Source organism: Trichosurus vulpecula, chromosome 7 (assembly GCF_011100635.1).
Source record: "Trichosurus vulpecula isolate mTriVul1 chromosome 7, mTriVul1.pri, whole genome shotgun sequence".
NCBI classification, from domain to species: Eukaryota; Metazoa; Chordata; class Mammalia; order Diprotodontia; family Phalangeridae; genus Trichosurus; species Trichosurus vulpecula.
In genome coordinates, this window is record NC_050579.1 from 268,591,060 (window position 1) to 268,614,151 (window position 23,092).

Genomic DNA, 23,092 nt, shown 5'->3' on the forward strand with positions numbered 1-23,092 from the left:
CAGCTATTTCTGTACAGCCAGCTCTGCCACACCAGCACTCCTCCTTCCGCAAGAACCACCAACCCAGACCTGATGCAAATCTCCAGCAGGCTCTGCACTCCTGCTCTGATCCGCCACTTAATTCCTCCCACCACATGGGCCTGGGGCCGGAAGTAACTGCGGCTGTAGTTCTGTAGCTGCACCACCCCCTCTCCGCTGCCCCTGGTGTCGGTGGCCAAACCGTGAACTCTGTCCCCCGCAGCTTTTCCCACTAACCTTCTCTGTTGTCTTTGGTGTTTGTGGGTTGAGAAGTCTGGTAACTGCCACAGCTCACTGATTCAGGGTTCTAGGGCCCGGCTCCTGGTCTGGTTGGTCCTGCTGCCTTCCATGCTGAGCTCTGCTCCCCTCCACTCTGTGCGCGATAGACCTCATCCAGCAACCATCCAGGCTGTCCTGGGCTGGATCCCTGCTTCCCTCTGCTATTTTGTGGATTCTGCAGTTCTAGAATTTGTTCAGAGCCATTTTTATAGGTTTTTGGAGGGACGTGGTGGGGAGCTCACGCAAGTCCCTGCTTTCCAGCCGCCATAATGACTCCACCCCCGGAAGACCTATTTTATGTTTCTTGACCTCAGGTTTATCCTTTACAAATTGGGGGTTAGGACTTTATAATCTCTAATCTCACTCCAGTTTTAAATCTCATTATCCTTAACAAGATGTTATGTGATAATTCTTTCTGACATGAAGAAAGAAAGCAACAAAAGCAATTGAAAAATATGGACTGCTTCATGAATTTGCGTGGCATCCTTGCACAGGGGCCAGGCTAATCTTCTCTGTATCATACCAATTTTAGTACATGTGCTGCCGAAGTGGGCACTAACAATCCATTTTAAAGCAACTGCCATGTGCCAGGCACTGTACTGAGCCCTGGTGACAACAAGAAAGGCAAGAAAGCAGTCCTTGCCTTCAAAGAGCTCAAAGTCTAGTTGGGGAGACAGCATGAAAAGAGCTTTGTACAAATGTGATATATACAAGAAGGAAATTGACTACTCAACCTCAGGTCAGTGCACAGGTATCTCAGTTCATCACTCTCTGTAGCTGGGGCTCTCAGAGATTCATAACTTCCAAACTCTAGTATAACAGCGGATTCTGCTTCCTTTCCAGACAAAGACAAACTCCAACTCAGGGGAGGAGTCACTCGATGCTCTGGACGAGTGGAGATCTGGCACAATGGCTCCTGGGGGACTGTATGTTATTTCTCACAGGACTTTATGGCAGGTGCTAATGCATTTTGTCAGCTGCTGGGCTGTGGCTCTGCTGTGGCTGCTGTGCCAGGGGCTACATTTGGCCCAGCAAAAGGGAACATCTGGCTGGTACAGTGCAGCGGGACAGAGTCTTCTCTGTGGGATTGTCCTAGAACCATAGAACAAAATATCTGTACTCATGAGGACGATGCTGGTATAATGTGCTCAGGTGAGTGTGAATGACATGAGATGGGGCTGGGGGCTATGAAATCAGATATTGAGCTGGAGAACATGGGGCTAGAGTGCACAACTAGATGAAGCCTCTGTAAATCTGTCCTCTGGTAACAGGGAAGCCGTAATTTGATCCTGGGTTCGTAGAATTTAGAACTAAAAGTAAAATTGGTGGTCGTCATTGGTCTTTACTTTACAAAGGAGGAAATAAAAGTCCAGTAAGATTATCTGAGTACAGCAATGTCACACAGACTAACAAGAATAATTTGCTGGGAAATTTTTGAACACAGGTCTTGTGATGCCCAGAACTACAATATCTCTTCTGTCCTCCAGAGCTCTCTCCAGGCTTGTACTGGGGAGTGAGTAACTGGGGATTTGGGAACCTTTCTGATTTGCTTATATAGAGCATTTAGGGCAGATAACCTCTCCTTTTTGTGGGGCTCTCCATGCCCTTCAAATTCCTGGCCAGACTAACATCTGGAGATGTCTCTGTCAGTTAGTCTCACTCTCCTGACCTGAGCTGGAAAAACTGTCTCATCCTCACTTTTTCTTAGATTTTCCTTATCACGATTTGGTCTGATGCATGTTTTATATCTGCTTTGAGGAGTTTTTTAGGTAACTCTGTGAGTTAATTCCTGTCATTCTGTCGTGTGGACTCTACCTCCTCAGATGTATAGTTTTATACTAAGTCATAAAGGTGGGAAATAAAGAGGGAAATAGAGTCTCCATTCTAAAACAAAGAAACCTAGCAAATGAGAATGTGCCAACAATGAGTAGCAGAGATAAGGCTGACTGCAGAAGTTGGAAGAGATCCTTTGGAGCTGGTGCTTCAGGCACTGATAATAACCATTTCCTCTTGTTATTTCTATCTCTATGTTGCTAGTATTCTTCAACTAAGCTGCATTGATTATATTCTAATAGCACAGCCCAGATAGATTGCTTTTGGGGCTACTGCTCTAAATACGCTATTTTCTGATTATTTAAAAAAAAAGAAGGTTTTCTGATCAGCTCTAAAGATGGTTTTCTGGCAACCAACAATATCTACTCTATCCTTACCATAGTCCCTTGCCAAATCCACAAAGCTTCTATTCATCATTATATCTACAAAAATCTCTGTAGCAAATGTAACAGATGTTATATTCTACTTTCAAAGTACTGTCGGTTTGTTTCAGACCCAAAGATTGTACAGAATGTTTAGTCCTGAGTTGGACTATCGAATTGTAAAAACCGATTTATTGGTAGAAGTGATTACTTCCTTTCCAAGTCAGCAGAAATATCAGCTGTGTTCCTGTCTCTTTCCCTCTCTCTCACTCACTCTCTCTTTTTGTCTCTCTTTATCTCTCTTTCCTCTTTCTTTCTTCCTTCCTTCCTTCCTTCCTTCCTTTCTTTCTTTCTTTCTTTCTTTCTTTCTTTCTTTCTTTCTTTCTTCCTTTCTTTCTTTCTTTTTCCTCCTTTATTTCTTGCTGTGATGGTGGGCCCTCATGGCTTATCATATTGTTAAAGGAGTGTGTGTTAAACTGTCTTTATTTCTTAGCACTGGAGTTGCAGTTCTCAAACATTCCAAAAGTAGCAGGGAAATAACTATGGAAAAATATGGAAACTGTACTTGAAATATGAAGTCCAGAATTATGTAAACAACCTTGTCCATATCAAAGAATGAAGCCCTTCAGGGAACTGAATAGACTACTCTAAGCATCCCTTATCTGAAAGAAAGGAAGAAAAAATATGAACAAAGTCCCAGAATATCAAAAAGAAAAGAAAACCTATTTAGAGTAACCAGGTTCTTGGGGCAGAGGAGATGGTTACTTCTCTAATGGTAAGATAGGAGTCTAACTGTCCTCCTAGAGTGAGAGGCACGCATCCCCTCTGCTGTTTCCATATGCCTCTCCCCTGAATAAAAGACTAGCAGGATTGCATTTCCCTTCATATCACAGACATACTCTCCCAAAGAGTACAAGAAATTAAGCACCTTCAGTATTATTTCAGCTTCAGTCATAGCCAACATGCTTTCAACGTATTAATTGTCATGTGCTCAATTAAGGAAAGTTCCTATGCTTCTTCTCCCTTGGGAATATGCCACACAGAGTCTCACATAATTAATTGTGCCTCTTTCTTCATCAGGGAAATATTGGCATTAAGGGTACCTCACTGGAGTTCTTTCTTGTCTTTCCAGGAATTGTCAAGCTGGTTGGAGGGGATGGGCCCTGTAATGGGAGGGTAGAAGTCTATTCTGAAACAAAATGGAGCACAGTCTGTGACTGGAATTTTACTCTTTCTACCGCCAAAGTCATCTGTGCTGACTTACAGTGTGGGACTGCAGTCTCCGTCATGAAAGGAGCTCACTTTGGAAGAGGAAATGGACACATCTGGGATAAAGAATTTCAGTGTAATGGAAGTGAACCGTTTCTCTCATTGTGCCCCACAGTACCACTTCCACAGGGAAAATGCAGCCACAGCATGGATGTTGGAGTCATTTGTTCAAGTAAAACTCATACAATGCTTTATCCTGCTCCCATACTGGACTTGATAGTGAAATTAGGAAGTCCCGATCATTTTTCTAAAGCCCTATCTTCTTCTCCCCAGGGTACACAGACTTTCGTCTGATGAATGGAAGCTCCCAATGTGAAGGAAGAGTGGAGATCCAAGTACTGGGGACCTGGAGGACTCTCTGTGACTCCCACTGGGACCTGGCGGATGCCAATGTTCTCTGCCATCAGCTCAACTGTGGTGCTGCCACAAAGCCTCCAGAAGATGTACATTTTGGCAAAGGAAGTATCCAGATCATAGGGGATACATTTTATTGCACAGGGACTGAATCTCATTTATGGGATTGTTCTGTGACTGTTCTGGGGACTTCTCTGTGTTCCAAAGGAAAAGTTGCCTCCGTGGTATGCTCAGGTTAGTGATAGGACATCTCTACTTAATACTCTAAGAGTATCTCTAGGTGACAGGCCAAAGAAAGCATTGATATATACAGGAAGAAAAACCATAGAAGTGTCTACATCCATCAACAGCCAGGTAGCCCATTTCAGTGTCCAGAGGAGAGCCATGGCATCTTTTCTCTGGTAGCAAGTATGAAGAGTCCTAACCATGTTGTTGGGACTTGTGTATGGTGTTTCTACATATTTACTTTATATATTGTTCATTCATGATTTTTCTTTGGGAATTAGATCAGTCAACTACTTTAGGGGAAAGGGTAGATTTTTGCTAATGTATCGTACAAATAAGGAACAGAGAGATACTGGCTCTGGACATTGGTAGTAAGGACCAAGAATAAACAAATTTAGACAGGAAGGACTAGGAATTGTCTAAATTCACGTGAAGTGTGTTTTTCCAGAGCGAGATTCTGCAAGGACAGAATAGATCAGAGAAGATCATAGACACTGGGATACTATTTGGTATTGGGTTGACTGTGTTACAGCCATCTAAAAATAAAATTCCAGGATATTGTTTCATGAAATTTGCATCCTTTCTCTCAAATGGCCATTTGCAAAAGATCTCCTCATTTTTGGAAATTTATTTCATGAGGATTAGAGTTGGTGAAAGCTTGAGAAAAGAGAGATCCTGGTCAGTAAAAAGAGCAGTACTGAGCCAGAAGACCAGGATCTCCCTTCTCTCCAGTTCTCACTAACTTTATCTCATGAAATCAATTGTATCAGTGAAGAGATTTTTATGCAAATTGAGCCAAAGATTACACAATTTTATCTTCCTCTGTTAGAGTTAGTAGGAGGTGAATAAGGGTAAAACCTTTTCATCAGACATAAAAATAGGTCAGGGTCCAGAGTAAAGCATCACATCAGGGCTTAGAGGATCAAAATTCTACAAGCAAAAGAGGTTATTTGTTGGATTAGTGCAGGTGAGTCAGAGACTGGGGAGAAAACTTGAGGGAATAGATAGTAAGGTGTATGAATGATGAAATGACTGAGGAAACAAAGGTCTGAGGTCCCAAGCTTATCAATTTATTAAGCAATACATGCCAAATGCTTAACAAATCAGGACCAGTGACCTTTCTCAGCTTTGGCACTAACAATACAGGGGAGATAATTTTTTATGCATTAAAAAAATTAATCAAATTTACAAGGATGTAAAATTAGGTTATCTGTTTTATAATTAGAGAAAAGATTAGTGGCTTTCCAAGTGGTGAAGGAGAGAAAAAATAGGTGCAGTTCCCTAAAATCAGAAAAGAGGTGTCTCACTCCTCCCAAGTGTCGGTATGCAATCAAAAGAACATGGAAACAATAACTGGTTGAATAGCATGGGGCCAGTTTTTAGATAAAATATATGGGTTGCTTGTGAGAAAATTCCTTGTATCAATCTTTGGATCTGATTGGGTTTCTAGTCAGCCTAACTAAGTCCTTAGTTAAGCATCAGGTAGAGGTAATCCAGTTCCCAGCCATGCAGGATTAGGTTCAAAGATGCAATAATGTTTTCTCCCATTTCCCACCTTTGCATAAAGTTATCTCACAAGATAGAAATTGGACTAGGCCCAAAAGTGAATAGAAAGAGAACTGAGCTAGCCCCAGGATTGAATCACAAGATGGAGTCACTGTGGTTCAATGAATTCCACTGCCACTTGCTTATTCTAATCCCCTCAGTAGGAAAGTCCCAGAGAGTAGGTGAGAAATTTAGAAACAGGTTAGAGTCAGAGGATGTTCCTTTTGGTTGTGATACACTAGCATCATCTTGAGAAGTCATTTCTAGTGATGTGTAAAAGTGGATATTTTCTGCTTTTATGTTTTCTTTTTTCCTTATTTACTTAGGAAAATCAATGTACTAGCACTTAACAGGTGCCTACTATCTGAAAATCTCAACCTTTTCTATGTTGAGCTAGAGGAAAAAGGAATTCTCATCTAGCTACTCTAAGAGAGGTACTTGTTCCTCTAGAGGAGGGATTCTTGACTTTCTTTGGGCAATGGCCTCCTTTGTTTAAACCTCGGGACTACTTCTGAGAGTAATGGTTTTAACTGATCCCCCCTCCAATTGATTCAGAACAATTAGAATTTACATTGAACCTAGTCATGACTCCTCTAGACTAACAATATTTAAGGGAGCAGATAAAAATCTACCATGGTATCCCTTCTCTCTGAGGAGAATGGAGCATCCTCTGGCCCCACCCTCCTCCTTTCTCTCCTGGCAGAATTGAAGCTAGGTAAAGAAGCAGCTAGGTGGTGCAGTGGATAGAATATAGGGCCAGGAATCAGAAAGACCTGAGTTCAAATTTGGCCTCAGGCAATCACTAGCTGCATGTCCTTGGACAAGTCACTTAATCCTATTTGCCTCAGTTTCCTCTTCTGTATAATGAGCTGGAGCAGGAAATGGCAAACCATTCCAGTATTTTTGCCAAGAAAACCCTAAGTGGGGTCAGGATAAGTTGGACATGACTGAAACAGTTTAATTACAACAAGAGGGAGAGAAGAGGGCTAGATATGTCTATTCTTCCTCCCTTTGAGCCACACAATGACACCTCCATGCCACATGTGAGAAATGCAGCTCTTTTTACACTTGAGGCCTTACCATACACAGGCCTCTCTACACATAGGCCCTTGTCAATGGGCCTTGTGGGGCTCTCCTTAGATAAATAAGAGACCAACTACATTGAAATATAATTATCAACATGTATTTTATTAATTTTTTGAAAATAATATTTTATTTTTTCCTAATTACATGTAAAGACAATTTTAAATATTTATTTAAAAAATTTTAGTTCCAAATTTTCTCCCTCCCTCCCTCAATTCCCCCCTCCCTAAGTAAGTTTTATCATTATATTTTACAAAATATTCATGTATTCCACGTAAAATACTCCTGCTCTAGAGTTTAGACTTAGACTACTAGCAGGAATATGGTAGAGGGAAGCTCTCCAATACAGTTCATAGGTGCTAGACCTAGCAGAGGGTGAGCAAAGCTTGAGGAAGGATGATCAGCTAAAAGTGGTGCAATGCTTGTCTCAGAAGCTCTTCCTTATAGAAGGTGTTTCAACAATCTGGCTAGCAGCTACTGTGGGGGTGAAAAACCAACAACAACCAGCTCACAGAATTCTACAAGCCCAGGTTCTTTTGATCTACTTTACTAAGGAAAGCAACGTTAAGGGGTTAACAATCTCACTTTAATCCAGCATACAAACATTGTTTACTTAGTTCAGGGGAAAAAAACAGCACCCTGAACTTTAGAGCAAATACAAGCAAATTACAAATATCAACAGACAGACCTTGTCTGATTCAAATCCCAATACATAGTTACCAGAGTTCAACAAAGTCTCAGTGTCTGGGTTACAAGCTGGAGGGCCCTTAGCTACAGCTGCTTGGAGTCTCCACATTAGCTCACCACCAAGAGTGAGAGCCCTAAGCAAATAGCTCTTTCTTCCCTTTTTGTGCACTCTTTAGCTGTCATCAAATGTCATCTGAGTGACCAGAACTTAAGCTTTTACTATTGGCTCTGGAAGTTGCACCTCCCTTCGTTGGTCCCACCTGGAGCCCCACCTTAGTTACCAATTCACAGCCACATAGGCTTAGCACCTAATAGATAGAGGTTTGGGCCTGGGGCTTAGCACCTAGTAAGGCTCAATCAAAGACACCCAACTTAATTGATATTACAGAAAGTCACAGACTTTTTAGGGCACTCAATGTATGTAGGGTGTGGTTGGAGCTCTTGGGAGTGGAAGAATAGAACTTTCAGTGAGAACAATTCTGTTTGACCTGGTAGAGCCAAAATATGCCTTCTTAGACTAGGAAATCTCCTTGTCCTTCCCTCACAATCTATCTTCACTCCAATTTCCTGACCCTCTCCTTTTCTCATCCAGTGCCTTTCCTCAAGGTACATATTTACCTTATTTGAGCTGTGTGTGTTTTTTGTAGGAAACCAGACACACTCCCTCACATTGAATAATTCACAGTCTGAAAAGGAAAAGGCACCTGTCCTATTTTCAGGTAAGAAAGAAAGTTGGGCAGTCTGAGGAAACTGTTCTCTTTCCTTGGGAAAATGGGCAATTATTCTGAATTTCTCCCTGTAGAAAATGGACAGCTTCGTCTGTTGAATGGAAGAGGTCCCTGCTCTGGAAGAGTTGAAGTCTATTACAATGGGACCTGGGGGACCATCTGTGATGATTCTTGGGACCTGAGTGATGCCCACGTGGTGTGCAGGCAGCTGGGCTGTGGAGTGGCCCTCGAAGCCATGGTCTCTGCTCACTTTGGACAAGGATCAGGACCCATCTGGCTGAATGAGCTCAGCTGCTCTGGAAATGAATCCCATCTAGGGGAGTGCCCTTCCCTCCACTGGGGTCAGCATGACTGCAGACACAAAGAGGATGCGGGAATCCTCTGCTCAGGTCTGGGCTACATACATCCCAGTGACAGGGAGGGACTAATGGGAGCACTGAGGTGGTGAGGCGTAGAGACCAGTGGGAGAAAGAGCTGATTCAGACAGGGAGGATGACTTCCTGCCCCAACCAGAGCCCTCCCTAGAGCTCAGTTTCAGGGCAAGCCCTCTTATCTGAAAGGTGATTTTATTCATCTACTACAATTGTATACATGGGCCTCCTCCTTTATGAAGATAAATGTGTGCGTGTATGTGTGTGTGTGTATATATATATATATATATATATATATATATATATATACACATACACATACCAACATACATGTATGTGTGTATCTCTGTGTGTATATTCCTTATACCTTCATTTCCCAGTACAGTGCTATTCACAGAATAGGTGTACAATATGTTTCTGCTGATTTGCTTTACTTTGGTGATTCAAAAATGTACTGATTTTGAAACTATGAAATTTAGTACTGGAGTCACAGTCAAGGCATTCCTGTCTTTATCTGTGGGGGACACAAGACAGAAGGAAATGCTGAGAAATGTAGAGCAAGTAATTCTGGACAAGAAGATCTGGGGTCTGTGTCTATCCCATGGAGACTCCCCAGCAGAGCCAGAGAGCCTAATACAATTTCCAGAGGGAAGAGACCCAGAGAATATTTGAACAAATGTCCCATTTGATTGTGCCGTAACTTCCTCTTGATTTACAGAGTACCTGAATCTCAGGCTGGTGAGTGAGGACCATATGTGCTCTGGGTGGCTAGAGGTTTTCTACAATGGAACATGGGGCAGTGTTTGCTCCAACTCCATGGATGACAATACCATATCAGTGATTTGCAGACACCTGAGTTGTGGTGCCAAGGGGCATATTGAACCACTTTCTGGTCCCCAAAATCATTTGGGGGCCAGGTGGATAGACAGAATCAACTGCCAAGGTCAAGAATCATCCCTCTGGCATTGTCCTTCTCAATCCTGGGACCAGAATTCTTGCCAGCAGGGAGAGGAAGCCCTTATCACATGTGAAGGTAACTACATCTGTCTCTTCTGTTTGACTCCTTTTAATGGGATTTCTTTTTGTCAAATTGGAATCAATCTGCAGACAAGATCTAGAAGCATATTTATTTTGATTTATCCAAGTGCACAATGGAAGAGACCTAGGTTGGCAAGAGTTATGTGACAAAGACCTCAGATTTTTTTTATTTTAGTTGCATAAAACCTTGATGTGAACAAGTTGTGAATCAGTCTTTCTTTCCTCCACGATTCCTGTCTTCATAGCAGGAGATTAAATATTCCCTCAAGCACCCTAACCTCCCAGTTCTTCACCTTATTCACTTCCAAAGACCTACATTCAACTCAAAGACACAAAAGACGATCATCCTCTTGATTTTCCTTTCATCTACAAGTGTTCCATTTATATGTTTGTGAACTCTGAAATTCCTTTATCTGATATGAATTGATGGTCATTACACCTCTTCTTCTGTTTCACAACCCCCTGCCTCTGTTCTTCATCCTCACCATGACCTCCACTCCTCAGCTGTTTCCAAGGTCATCATTCCTTCATTGGCTAAACTCTCTTCCTTGATTTCTTGGTGAACTGGTTCATCTTTCTTTCTACCCTCTTCTATTGAGTCTTTTATCCCCTTGTAATATCTCCAAACTTGCCTTTCCAAGCCTCAGTCTTAGTTTATTCCCTCCATCCACCGCTTTTGCTCCTACTCAGGGAAACCTGGATGAAGGTGGATAAAATCATTAAACCATGCTGACTGAGTTCAATACAAATATGTCACATAATCTTATCTGAGCCCTCACTGTATCCAGTGAATCCTTTTATGCCTCCCTAATTGATTCACTATCTAACTCTCCATAGCAGCTTCTCTAAACTTTTTCATCTCTCCTCAAACCTCCTCTCCCCTTCCCTCTCATCCTTGTCTCACATTTCACTGAAAACTTGAAGTCATTCATCAAGCACTCCCTATTCTTCCCTCCACATATCATATCAGCAGACACTTTCTGTCACTATTTCTTCCTTCAAACCTATCTCACATAAAGAGATGATCCTTCCTACCTAGGCAATTCTTGTCTACTAACTACTCCCCTACCATATGCAAACATACTCGTCTCCCCCAATTAAAAAAAACTCTCAATTAATCCTCACATTCTGGCTAGCTATCATTCTGTTTTCCCTAAATCCATGTGAAGGCTATAGGTTCTTCCACTTCCTTTTGTCTAACTCTCATCTTAACTCTGCAAATCTGACTTCAAGCTTCATCATTGCACTGAAACAGCTCTTTCCAAAATAACCAACCATCTCTTAATCTGTTATGTCCTGGGATCTCTTCTCTTCACAGTCAATATTATCTCACTTGATGATTTCATCAGCTTCACTGGGTTAAGTTATCACCTGTATGCAGACGATGCTCAGATCTATCTAACCCTATGCTCAGTCCTGCTCACATTTCATATTGGAGAGCTTGAACTAGATGTTGTGTAGCCATCTTAAATTTATTGTGTCAGAGCTGAACTTATTTTCTCCCTTAACATTCTCATCTTTTTAGTTTTCCTATTACTGTGGAGGATACCTCCATCTTCCTAGTCACCTAGTCCTCCTAAGTGTCGTCCTCAGTTCTTCCCTCTCTTTTGCCCTGCCTTATGCAATCAATTGCCAAGTCCTGTTGATGCTGCTTTTGTAACATCTCTCATCCCTACCCACTATTTCGTTCTGACACTGCTATCACACTGGTACAGGCCCATTTTGCATGATTGGAAAAGCCTTCTGGTTGGTCACTCTGTCTCAAGTCTCTCTTCATTCCAGTCCATATACCACTCAGCTGTTACTTTCAACTTCCTAAAGCACGAGTCTGACCTTGTCACCTCCCCATTCCCAAACAATAACTTTAGTGACTCCCTGTTACCTCTGGCAACAAATGTCAATTGATCACATTCAAAGCCCTTCGTATCCTGCCCCCCTCCTACCTTTCTAGTCTTATAACACTTTACTTTTCTCTGTACACTCTTCATTTTAGTGACATCAATCTCCGTCGTTCGTTATACAAGACGTTCTATGTCCTGACTGTGTATTTTCACTGGTTTTCCCCACGTTTATAATTCTCTCCTTCCTCATCTCTATCTCTTGCCTTCCCTGGCTTCATTTGTTGTTGTTTTTCAGTCATTTCAGTCCTGTCCAACTCTTCCTGACCCCATTTGGAGATTTCTTGTCAAAATGTTTGTGCAACTTCTTTTTCCAGCTCATTTTATAGACTAGGAAACTGAGGCAAACAGGGTTAAATGTCTTGCCTAAGTCTGTAGCAATAATCTGCCAGCAGCTGCTGTAGGGGTGTAAGACCTGCCAACAGCTAACACACAGAAAGCTGCCAACACAGGTTCTTTGATATGCTTTACTAAGGAAAGTAACTTTAAGGGGTTAGCAAACTCAGTTTAATCAAACATACAAATATCATTCACAGTTCAGGGGGAAAAGATCATCCCCCTGAAGAAATTACAAACATCACCAGACAAAGCTTGTCTGATTCAAATCACAATTCATAGTTACCAGAGAAGCATAAACATCATATCTGTCTGGGTTACAAAGATGGGGGGCAATTACGGCTTGCCCAGAGTCTCAACACTCCTTCCATCACTGTGCCCTAAAAGTCAAAAGCCAAACTCTCCTCAATTATATCCTGTTCAGATGACCTCACCCAGGCTGAATGTGTGAAAGTTCCCCAAATCAATGACTCCCAATTGTCTCAGTGCTGAGAAATAAGATCCTACTTCATCTGCCCCATTCAAACAAAGGCCTGAATCATTAAAGACATGTAAGAGAAGAACAGCAAAACGTCCCACCTTAATTACTATTACAGGGTCACATCACTAGTAAGTATCTGAGGCCAGATTAGAGCTCAGGAAGGTAATTCCAGGCCCAGCACTCAGTGTGCCCTGTACAACCCTGCTGATTCATTAAGTCCCTGGTTAAAGTCCTACCTTCCACACAGAAGCCTCTTATTACCCCCCTTTAATGCTAGAGTTGTCCCTCTAGTGATTTTCTCCAATTTCTCCTGTATATATCATGTTTGCCCAAAGCTGTTTCCACATTGTCTCCCCCAATTAGACTTTGAGCTCCTTGAAGGCAGGGTCTGCTTTTTTGCCTTTCTTTGTATCACCAGAGCTTAGTATAGGGCCTGACACATAGTATTTACTTAAAAAAATGGTAATTGACTGTTCGCTTTGGTTTTTGCTCTCCTCAAACCCCAAATTGCACATTTAGAACAAACAACTGAGCGACCCACTTCTCTAAGAAGTTTGATGTGATCTAACAGAAATTCATTTCCCTCCCATCCTGTAGTTTTCAAAGTTTCTTGACAACAAGACCCATTTTCCTTCTTTCCTTCCTATTACAAAAAGAAGGAGATCCCTCTTGATCCCTATGGATGTTCACTGTCTCTGCATCTTTTGTCCAGAACTGATTTATCTAGCAGGCAGCCTCACTTTGCCTCGGACTTCTTCACACTCTCCATGGGCTGCTTTGATCTGTTTCCTTATAACATATATTGTTCATGTCCCTTCTCTCTAATTGCCCTCTGAACTCCCTATAGGCAGGCACTTTTTACTTTATATTTATGTACGTATTTTTACTCAGTTGATAGCTCATAGTATGAATTCAACAAATCATTTAATGTGATAAACATGAAGAAGATGCTATCCTGTATATTGGCAGTAAATGAAGGGATCTTTGGGAATCCTGCCCTGAAACAGCCAAACCTAGTGCCCAAATTGTATTTTAGAGTTATCATTAACTCAGCCCTTTCCCAATGTCTTCTCTCTGCAGGAAAGAAGGTCCTTGACTGCCCAGCCCCTGGTCACTGCACAGGTATCTCAGTTCATCTCTCTCTGTACCTGGGGATCTCAGAGGTTGCTCACTTCCAAGCTGGAAGGTTAACAGGTGATTCTGCTTCCTTTCCAGACAAAGACAAACTCCGACTGATGGGAGGAGAGACCCCATGCTCTGGACGAGTGGAGATCTGGCACAATGGCTCCTGGGGGACAGTATGTGATGACTCATGGGACCTAGCAGATGCTCATGTGGTTTGTCAGCAGCTGGGCTGTGGATCTGCTCTGGATGCCCTGGAATGGCCTGCATTTAGCCCAGGAAATGTGACCATCTGGTTGGATGATGTGCAGTGCAGAGGGAGGGAGTCCTCTCTATGGGATTGCCCTGCAAGGCCCTGGGGGCAGAATGACTGTAAGCACAAGCAGAATGCTGGTGTCATGTGCTCAGGTGAGTGTGAAGGACATAGGATGGGTCTGGGAGCTGTGAGAACAGGCATTGAGCTGTAGGACATGGGGCTAGAGTGTGGATATAAATGGAGTTTCCCACAGGTCTGTCCTCCGGTACCAGGGGAGGCTGTAATCTGATTGTGGGGTCATAGAATTTAGAACTGAAAGTAAAATTAGTGGTCATCATTCTAACCTCTTTGCTTTGCAGATGAGGACATAGAAGTCCAGCATGGTTATTTGACTGCCATAAGGTCACACAAACCAGCAAGTATAACTTCCAGGTTAATTTTTGGACATACGCCCTGTGATTCCCAAACTCACAATCCCTCTTCTGTCCTCCAGCCCTCTCCCCAAGTTTGTGCCGGGGAGAAGTTATGTAGAGGATTTGGGAACCTTCCTGAGGTGTTTGAATAGCGTGTCTTGGGCAGATATTTAACTGACAGAGGAGTCAGGCAGAATTCAGTCAGTATGCCCAGCTTGGGCTCTACTCATACCTCCAATTATTGCTTCTTTTCTTGCAGTGAAAAGGACAGGATAATTTTGTTATCAGGTCATCCCGTCAAGTCTAACTCTTCATGACTCCATGAACTGTGTCCGTGGGGATTTCTTGGGAAAGACACTGGAGTATCTGTGCCATTTCCTTGTCCAGTGTGTTCTCATTTTACAGATGAGGAACTGAAGCAAATAAGGGTTAACTGACTTGTCCAGGGTCACACACCTAGTGTCTGAGCCTGCTTTGGAACTCAGATCTTCCTTATCTTCTAGGCCCACTCTATTCACGCCAGCATCTAGTCCCTCTTTGCTATCAAAAAAGTTACAATGTTCAGCCCCCTCCCCCTGAGCTCTAGCCCGTATCAGAGTAGCTCAAAGCAATCACTGCACCAGGATTTACTAATTAGTGCTGACTATGTGCCAGGTGCTGTACTAAACCCTGGCAAAAGAAAGGAGGCCAAAAACTTTCCTTGCTTTCAAGCAACTTTACAAAATAATGGGGAAAACAATGTATAAATCACTAGATACACAGAAGATACATGCAGAGCAGAATGAAGGCAACCTAGAAAGGAAAGCTTAAGCCTCTGGCATGTCTGAAGAAGGCTTCCTTTAGAAGGAAGTGTTTGAATTGAGTCTTAAAGGAAGTTCAGCATGTCAAGAGGTGGAGGTAAGAAGGGTGAGCATTACATTTAAGGAGTGCCAGAAAGCCAATATTCAGGTGCAGAGATGGAGTATTATGTCTGAAGGACAGTGAATGGGCCTGTACATTTGAGTAGTAGAATTTGTAGAGAGGAGTGTATAACCACTGTGGAAAGGTACAATGCGACCAAACTGTGAAAAACTGTGATGAACAGAGGAGTTCCATTGGTTCCTGGAAGTAACAGGGCACTACAGGATTTTATTAAACATGGGCATGATGTGGGCAGCTAGGTGGTACAGGCCTTGAGTCAGGAAGACTCATCTTCCTGAAGTTTGTACCCAGCTTCAGACACTTACCAGCTGTGTGACCCTGGGCAAGTCACTTAGTTTTATTTGCCTCAGTTCTTCAACTGTAAAACTGTAAAAACTGTAAAACAAAAACCCCTTTAATGCTAGTGCAGTCCCTCTATCGATTTTCTCCAATTTCTCCTGTATATTTCACGTTTGCCCTAAGCTGTTTTCATATTATCTCTTCTAATCAGATGCTGATCTACCTGAAGGAAGGGACAGCTGTTTTCCTTTCTTTGTATCACCTGGGCTTAGTACAGTGCCTGACACATAGTAGTTGCTTTAAAAATGGTTATTGACTTATTCACTTGACTTCTGCTTTCCTCAAAACCTGAACTGCACATTTAGAGCAGACAACTGAGCCACCCATTCTCTAAGAAGTTTGATGAGATCTGACTGAAATTCATTTCCCTTCCATCCTTTAGTTTTCAAAATTTCTTGGCAACATGAAAGAAGGACATCCCTATTGATCCCTATGACTGTTCACTCTTTCTGCATCTTTTGTCCAGCACTGCCTTATCTAGCAGGCAGCCTCGCTTTGCCTCAGACTTGTTAACTCTCTCCATGGGCTACTTTGATCTGTTTCCTTATAGTGTTTGCTCTTTATTTTCATGTCCTTCTCTCTAATTACACTCTGAACTCCCTAAAGGCAGGCACTTTGTGAATATATATACACATGTACATATATATGTCTGTATATATATATATATATATATATGTTTCTTTCTTTTATTCATTTAATAGGTCATAGTGTGAATTAAAGAAATCACTGAATGTGATAAAGATGAAGACGATCCTATTCTGTATTTTGGGAGTAAATTAAGGGATCTTTGGTAATCCTGCCCTGAAACAGCCAAATCTAGTGTCCAAATGATATTTCAGGTTTATCATTAACCCAGCCTTTTCCCAATGTCTTCTCTCTGCAGAAAGAAAGGTCATTGACTGCCCAACCCCTGGTCACTGCACAGGTATATCAATTCATCTCTATCTATACCTGGGGCTCTCAGAGGTTGCTCACTTCCCAGCTGGGAGTGTAACAGCAGATTCTGCTTCCTTTCCAGACAAAGACAAACTCCGACTCAGGGGAGGAGAGACCCCATGCTCTGGACGAGTGGAGATCTGGCACAATGGCTCCTGGGGGACAGTATGTGATGACTCATGGGACCTAGCAGATGCTCATGTGGTTTGTCAGCAGCTGGGCTGTGGCTCTGCTCTGGCTGCCCCAGAATGGCTTGGATTTGGCCCAGGAAATGGGCCTATCTGGTTGGATGATGTACGGTGCAGAGGGAGGGAGTCCTCTCTGTGGCATTGTCCTGCAAGGCCCTGGGGGCAGAATGACTGTAAGCATGAGCAGGATGCTGGTGTCATGTGCTCAGGTGAGTGTGGGGGACATAAAACGGGTCTGGGAGCTCTGAGAATAGATACTGAGCTGGAGGACATGGGGCTAGAGTATGGATATAAATGGAGCTTCCACAGGTCTGTCCTCTGGAACCAGGGGAGATGGTAACCTGATCGTGGGGTTATAGCATTTAGAACTCAGAGTCAAATTAATGGTCATCATTCTAACCTCTTTGCTTTGGAGATGAGGACATAGAAGTCCAGCATGGTTCTTTGACTGCCATAAGGTCACACAGACTAGCTAGCCTAACTTCCAGGTTAATTTTTGGACATAAGTGCTGGGACTCCCAAACTTACAATCCCTCTTCCGTCCTCCAGCCCTCCAGAGGAGTCAGGCAGAATTCATGGCCAGCAAGCCCAGCTTGGGCTCTACTCATACCTCCATTTGTCGTTTCTTTTCTTTCACTGAAAAGGACAGGACAGTGCTGTTATCAGGTCATTTAGTCATGTCTCACACTTCATGATTCCATGTACCATGTCCGTGGGGATTTCTTGGGAAAGACACTGGAGTATCTGTGCCATTTCCTTGTCCAGTGTGTTCTCATTTTACAGATGAGGAACTGAAGCAAATAAGGGTTAAGTGACCTGTCCAGGGTCACACACCTAGTGTGTCTGAGCCTGCTTTGGAACTCAGATCTTCCTTATCTTCCAGGCCCACTCCTCTATTCACACCAGCATCTAGTCCCTCTTTGCTATCAAAAAGGTACGATGTTTAGCCCCCCTCCCCCTGAGCTCCAGCCCGTATCAGAGTGGCTCAAACCCAATCAATCCCCAGGAATTTATTTCTAAGTGCGCACTATGTGCTAGGTACTGTACTGAGCCCTGGCAGTAGAAAGAAGGACACAAAGCAGCTTCACAATATAATGAGGGAAACAATGGATAAACCACTAGATACATAGAAGATGCGTGCAGCGCAGAATGAAGGTAACTGAGAAAGGAAAGCTTAAGCATCTGGCAGGAAGGAAGTGTTTGAGTTGTGTCTTGAAAGAAGCTCGGCATGTCAAGACGGGGAGGTAAGAAGGGTGAGCATTTCATGTAAGGAGTGCCAGAAAGCCAACAATTCAGGTGCAGAGATGGAGTGTTATGTGTGAGGGACAGTGAATGGGCCTGTATATCGGAGTAATAGAGTTTCTGGAGAAGAGGAGTGCATAAGCATTGTGGAAAGGTACAATGAGACCAAGAGGTAACAGAACTATAGGATTTATTAAACATAGGCATGATGTGGGCAGCTAGGTGGTACAGGCCTCGAGTCAGGAAGACTCATCTTCATGAAGTCTCTATCCAGCCTCAGACACTTACTGTGTGACCCTGGGGAAGTCACTTAAAATCATTTGCCTCAGTTCTTCAACTGTAAAATGAGTTGTAGAAGGAAATGGCAAACCACTCCAGAGTCTCTGGTAAAAAAAAAAAAACCCAAACGGGGTCACAGAGAGTCAGATGTGACTGAAAAATGATTTAACAACATCAAAAATAGTGTGGCCTAAAGTATCCTCTGCAACAGAGGTGGGAAACCTGAGGCTTTGTGGCCACATGTGGCCTTCTAGGTCATTGGATATGGACTTACGACTCAGTCCAAGTTTTACAGAATAAATCCTTCTATTAAGGGGATTTGTTCTATGAGGTTTTAATTAATTCAGATGGATGCACTTAAGAAACTAGAGGGCCAGGAGTAGTTTAAAAGTCTGGAACTCAGTCACTATAAGGAAATATAGTTCCTTCATTGTCCTTTCTGGGGCATCCAGCCTATTCCAGTCCTCTCTACAGTGCAGTTGGTGGGGGGGGGGGGAGTTCTGTAGCTGGAGGACCTTCAGGGTGAAGGTGAGCCTCAGATTTCCCTCCTCTCTCCATACTAACCTCAGTGAGCTTTCCTGGGGAGTTTGATAACTTCTTCCATAATCCAGAGCCTTATGATTCTTCTTCTCTAAAGGACCAATCACTAAGACAGATTCTGCCTCTTTGAACTCTCTACTTGGGATCTTCTGCCTCATTTTAGGGGCCCTTGTCTTCCTGGTCCTCATCCTTCTAGGGATTCAGATGCACAGAAGGAGAATCCAGCAACAAGGTGGGCGACCTGTGGGCCACTGAACAATATGTGAAAGGGTGTGGGTGAGTGAAGGGAGGCAATGATAGGGATAGGAATTTTGGACAAGGCCAAAGAAAGTTCTTCAGGACTGGATATGACCCAAATGTCTGGCTCTGGTTTTCAAGCCCCAAAACAGCTCCTGGTGTCATTGGCCCCAGAGAGTCTAAGCTGTGACCACAGAACTTATGGTAAGTAAGGAATTACAACCAAAGTCATACAGTATTGGGTTGGGAAGAACAGGCATCCACATTACAACTAGGGAGTGGTCTGTTTGTGGACAGAATATAGATTGAGGAGGGCCCCTAAGACAGATACATGTCAGGTGATGGTCTCAGGCCCAGAGTTTCTGATGCACAGCCATTTGTCCCAGCTTTGTCCAGATATGGGGATTTTCTTTATGAAGCCGTGTACCAAGATGTTGATTACTATCTGACAGGGGGCAAGGAGGACCTTCTGAGCAGCCAAGGTATGTGTATCTTCTGCCCATCCACCTCACTAGGACACTCTGGACATGAATTGTATGACTTGGTCAGTATCAGAATCTATGTCCTTGGCATCTTCATAAATCTCTGCCTACACCTGCCTGCTGTGGTTCCCCCCATCCTATAACATTTTGGTTTCCATTTCCCTTTGTCTACATGGGCAGGCATGTCCAACAGCCCAATTCTGGGCTCTGAGCCTCATCTCTAGGGGAAAACAACCAGAACTCTATGTTCTTTTTGTTCTGACATTATTTTGTTAGGCTGGGTCCCCTGATTATAATGTCTACAAGTTCAGGATAGGGCCCACATAAATTCAGTTCTAAAGATGCAATGATTTCCTTTCTGCAAGAGGATAGCCAAATCAATAGAATGGATTAACACCATTATATTATTCCCTCTAAATCTGGATCTTTCTTGGTAAGAACAGAATTGGAGTAAAAAGGCTTGAATGTCTCTAAAAGTTAATAACATGAAGCTCTGTATGAAACCCCCCTTCCATACTCTTAGAACTTTTTCATCCACATGGGAGCCACCTCTCTCCTGGCCAGCCCTGAGACCCTCACTCACTAACAACCTTTCAGTCTTCCACACTTCCCCCCCCCCCCCACTCTGCATGAAGAATGACACCCTTCTGTTAGGACAATATCATCTATGACCTGCTGCAATTTTTTTGAACACAGCTTATTTTACTTTACTAATGTCTTATCAATCAGGTTCTTCACCACTCTAGTGTGGAAACTTCCAGGAAGGTGGCATAAAAGTTTTTGTTACATTTGGGAGGGCCCTTGATCTCACCCAGAACACTTTGATTAATCTTCTCAAATATACTTTTCCCCAGACACCCAGAGAGCCCCCTGTTTAAAGTCGGCCTCCCCAGTGTCAGAACACACTGTCACATTGTTCTGAAGTCTGGGGGTAGATCCAGATGCGAGATGGAGTGGGGATAAGTTTCTATTTCCTATTTGATTCTGTCATGTTCTTCTCCTCAGGGTCTTTTCTGAGCTATGTGAGGGACAAGCTTCCACAAGGGGAAAATGAAGGGAAAAACCAAGCTGTATTATCCCCAAGTAACAGGAAAGGGCAGGTCTCAGAGGCAAGGATTGATTTTTCCCAAGATGTTTTCTGCTCTGGATGGCATCAGCTAAAATACTACTCTGTTGTCCTCAGCTCTTCCTCATCCCAGACATCCCATACCTCCCTAGGTAAAGCTTTTAAGAATACCCTCAATGGCAGCTAGATACTCCATTTGACTCCAAACACATGCTAGGTAGATAGAGATTCAGAATGAGACAATGGAAATGATTCAGGGAAAGGGAGGAAGGGAGCCAGATTTGATTTGACAGGTGACCAGGACCCTGAGATGGGGGGAGGCCTTGATTTCAGGGTCAGAATAATGACCAAAGAGGCATCAGAATCTGGAGGGTAATCTAGGGAGTCAGCTTACTCTCTCTGGTGTATTCTGTCTCATGGTCGCTATCACCAGAGCAACATGAATTGAATCATGACAGGGTTGAAGATTCTGGACCAAGTGATTTCATCCTTGAATCTGGGACCAGTGATAAACAATGTGGTGATAGAAATAAAGAGAGGAGAATTTTGAAGCTCAAAGATAAGAAGAGAAAAATTACACTAAGGAGGACTGAAATCATTGTCCTATATGAGGGAGCATTTGTTCTCTTTCCCACCTCGTTGATTCTTAGTGCAAAGTCATGTCCCTAACCCTAAACATAAATAGTCTTCTTCAGCTGAATTCAGCTTTGAACACCTCTTGATACTCCCTTCTATCTTAAAAAATAAAGTTACTTACTTGTTTTCACATACGCAAGGAAATCCCTTCATTAATCAAAAATTGTGTTGAAAACAAAACAATCATCTCTCCCTCAGATATCTCAAGTCAGCCTGGTGATCCCCCAGGTGATGGGTATGATGATGCTGAAGAATTACCTGGGCCTGAAATGCCCCCTGTCACCCAGATGAATGAGGAGGGCACTCTGGGGCCTACTGATGCAGGGGATGAGTACAGGGAGTCACACACAGGTGAGTGGTTCCAACAGATCTATTGGCCTGACAGGTGAGATTCCAGCTATGGGTGAACTTATTTTGGAAGATGAGGGGGTGGCCCTATGTGCACACACACATGTGTAAATACACACATGTCTATATACAGATATGCCTGTCTATTAATATTTATGCATACATGCATGTGCACCTATACATATGTGCTTAAATACACTCAAGGTACAGATATATGGTTCTATGTGTGGATATACATACATCCGTATGTATATATCTACACATAAATATGACAACAAAATTTTGTCAGTACATGAAGAATTCTCTGTGTAGACATTTTTCAGAAATATACCTAAGACAATTGTACCCACAACGATGTGACTAAGGAACAAAATGAGCAGGCCTTGGGGTTCTGAAGCTGCCTCCTCCAGGCTCCCAGTCCCTTTGACCCCAACCCACCCTCAATGTAAAGAGAAGCCTTTCCATAACTTTCTCTCAGTCCTTGCCATTCCTGCTCCCTTTTCTGTCAATGGTGAAATAGGACTGAGAAAGGACTCTTCACCAAGGCCTTCAAGGTGACATTCTTTTCACCAGCCTGTACCACCACCAAAGGCTCCTTGCTCTTCTTCAGACACACTATAAATTCAGCTCTACTTTCTTGGTTCTAGGTCAGCCTCCTGAGTTCTTTGGGAGATCCCCTGACTCCAGGACTGGAGAAGATGACCCACCCATGTCCTCTGAGGACCTCGGGTATGATGAAGCTGAGATTGGTGTCCCTCAGATGTCACTTTAAAACCATCAGCTACAATCTCTTAATAAATGTTTATTGAATTAAATTGGAGTGGAATCAGTTTCCTGTGACACTTGAATTAGTTTTACACTGTTTACACTGTCCTCTAACAGTGTATTCTGAGAGAACAATGTCAAGGATTTCCTCTTCACATGTGGTGAACATCTCCCCATTATCCTGAACTTGGCCACGAGGGTGAGATGTTTGCCTCTATCAAAAAAGTGCTTCTGTTTCAGGACATTTAATTCTGAAATTTCTCTCTTTTATCCTTCTTTTCCTATATCCTCACTCCTTAACCCTCTTTTGCCTATGACTTTTTCTCTAATCTCCTGATCTCTACTTTTTCTTCCAGTCATTTACTCACAGTATGACTTCATGTATCTTGCTACCCTTCATCAATAAAATGGTCAGACTTCTAAACTGTTCAGAAAATGTATAAGCAAAGACACTTCATGAAGAGTCGAGACATGTTCTCTGAATTGTAGAGAACACACCTCTTCAGAGAAGCATGTTCTCTGTTGAGTTTCCAGAATATGTAAGCCAATCTTTTGTCCTACTCCTCTAGACATGGAGATCTCATGTTCACTCGCAGCTGGACAGAAGACTTTGAATCCAGGATCCTTGTTCTTTTCAGTATCTTCTGCTATCTTCCATAAGAGCTGCCCTGGATTCAGGGATCAGTCCATGACCCAATTTACATCATAACTAAGGTTTTTGCTTTGGCATTATACCCCTGGCATACCCCCTGTCACCTAGCTAGTGAGAGAAATGATTATTAATAACCAACTATGGGAGTGATCCAATCTTTTTC

General features: G+C 42.9%; 1 protein-coding gene and 1 non-coding gene across 2 annotated transcripts; one reads left to right on the forward strand and one right to left on the reverse strand.

Moving 5' to 3' along the window:
- Nucleotides 1–746: 746 nt before the first annotated feature.
- On the reverse strand, nt 747–853 carry LOC118858901. Its single transcript, XR_005011018.1, has one exon. It is a non-coding gene; the product is annotated as a U6 spliceosomal RNA (small nuclear RNA).
- A 122-nt stretch (nt 854–975) lies between these two features.
- On the forward strand, nt 976–22,284 carry LOC118858001 (antigen WC1.1-like). Its single transcript, XM_036768441.1, has 11 exons — nt 976–1,036; nt 1,141–1,449; nt 3,625–3,933; nt 4,035–4,349; nt 8,380–8,772; nt 9,473–9,787; nt 16,583–16,891; nt 18,841–18,975; nt 19,367–19,462; nt 21,363–21,515; nt 22,160–22,284. Exons 1-11 carry the CDS (start codon nt 976–978, stop codon nt 22,282–22,284), a joined length of 2,520 nt encoding a protein of 839 aa, XP_036624336.1.
- Nucleotides 22,285–23,092: the final 808 nt, after the last annotated feature.

What these genes read in the sequence shown, in the direction of transcription:
- LOC118858001 (XM_036768441.1), top strand. Translation starts at nt 976, where the DNA reads ATGAAAAGAGCTTTGTACAAATGTGATATATACAAGAAGGAAATTGAC. An exon ending in TGCGGGAATCCTCTGCTCAG is followed by an intron (nt 8,773 to 9,472) that starts GTCTGGGCTACA and finishes CTTGATTTACAG; the next exon opens with AGTACCTGAATCTCAGGCTG. An exon ending in GGACCTTCTGAGCAGCCAAG is followed by an intron (nt 19,463 to 21,362) that starts GTATGTGTATCT and finishes TCTCTCCCTCAG; the next exon opens with ATATCTCAAGTCAGCCTGGT.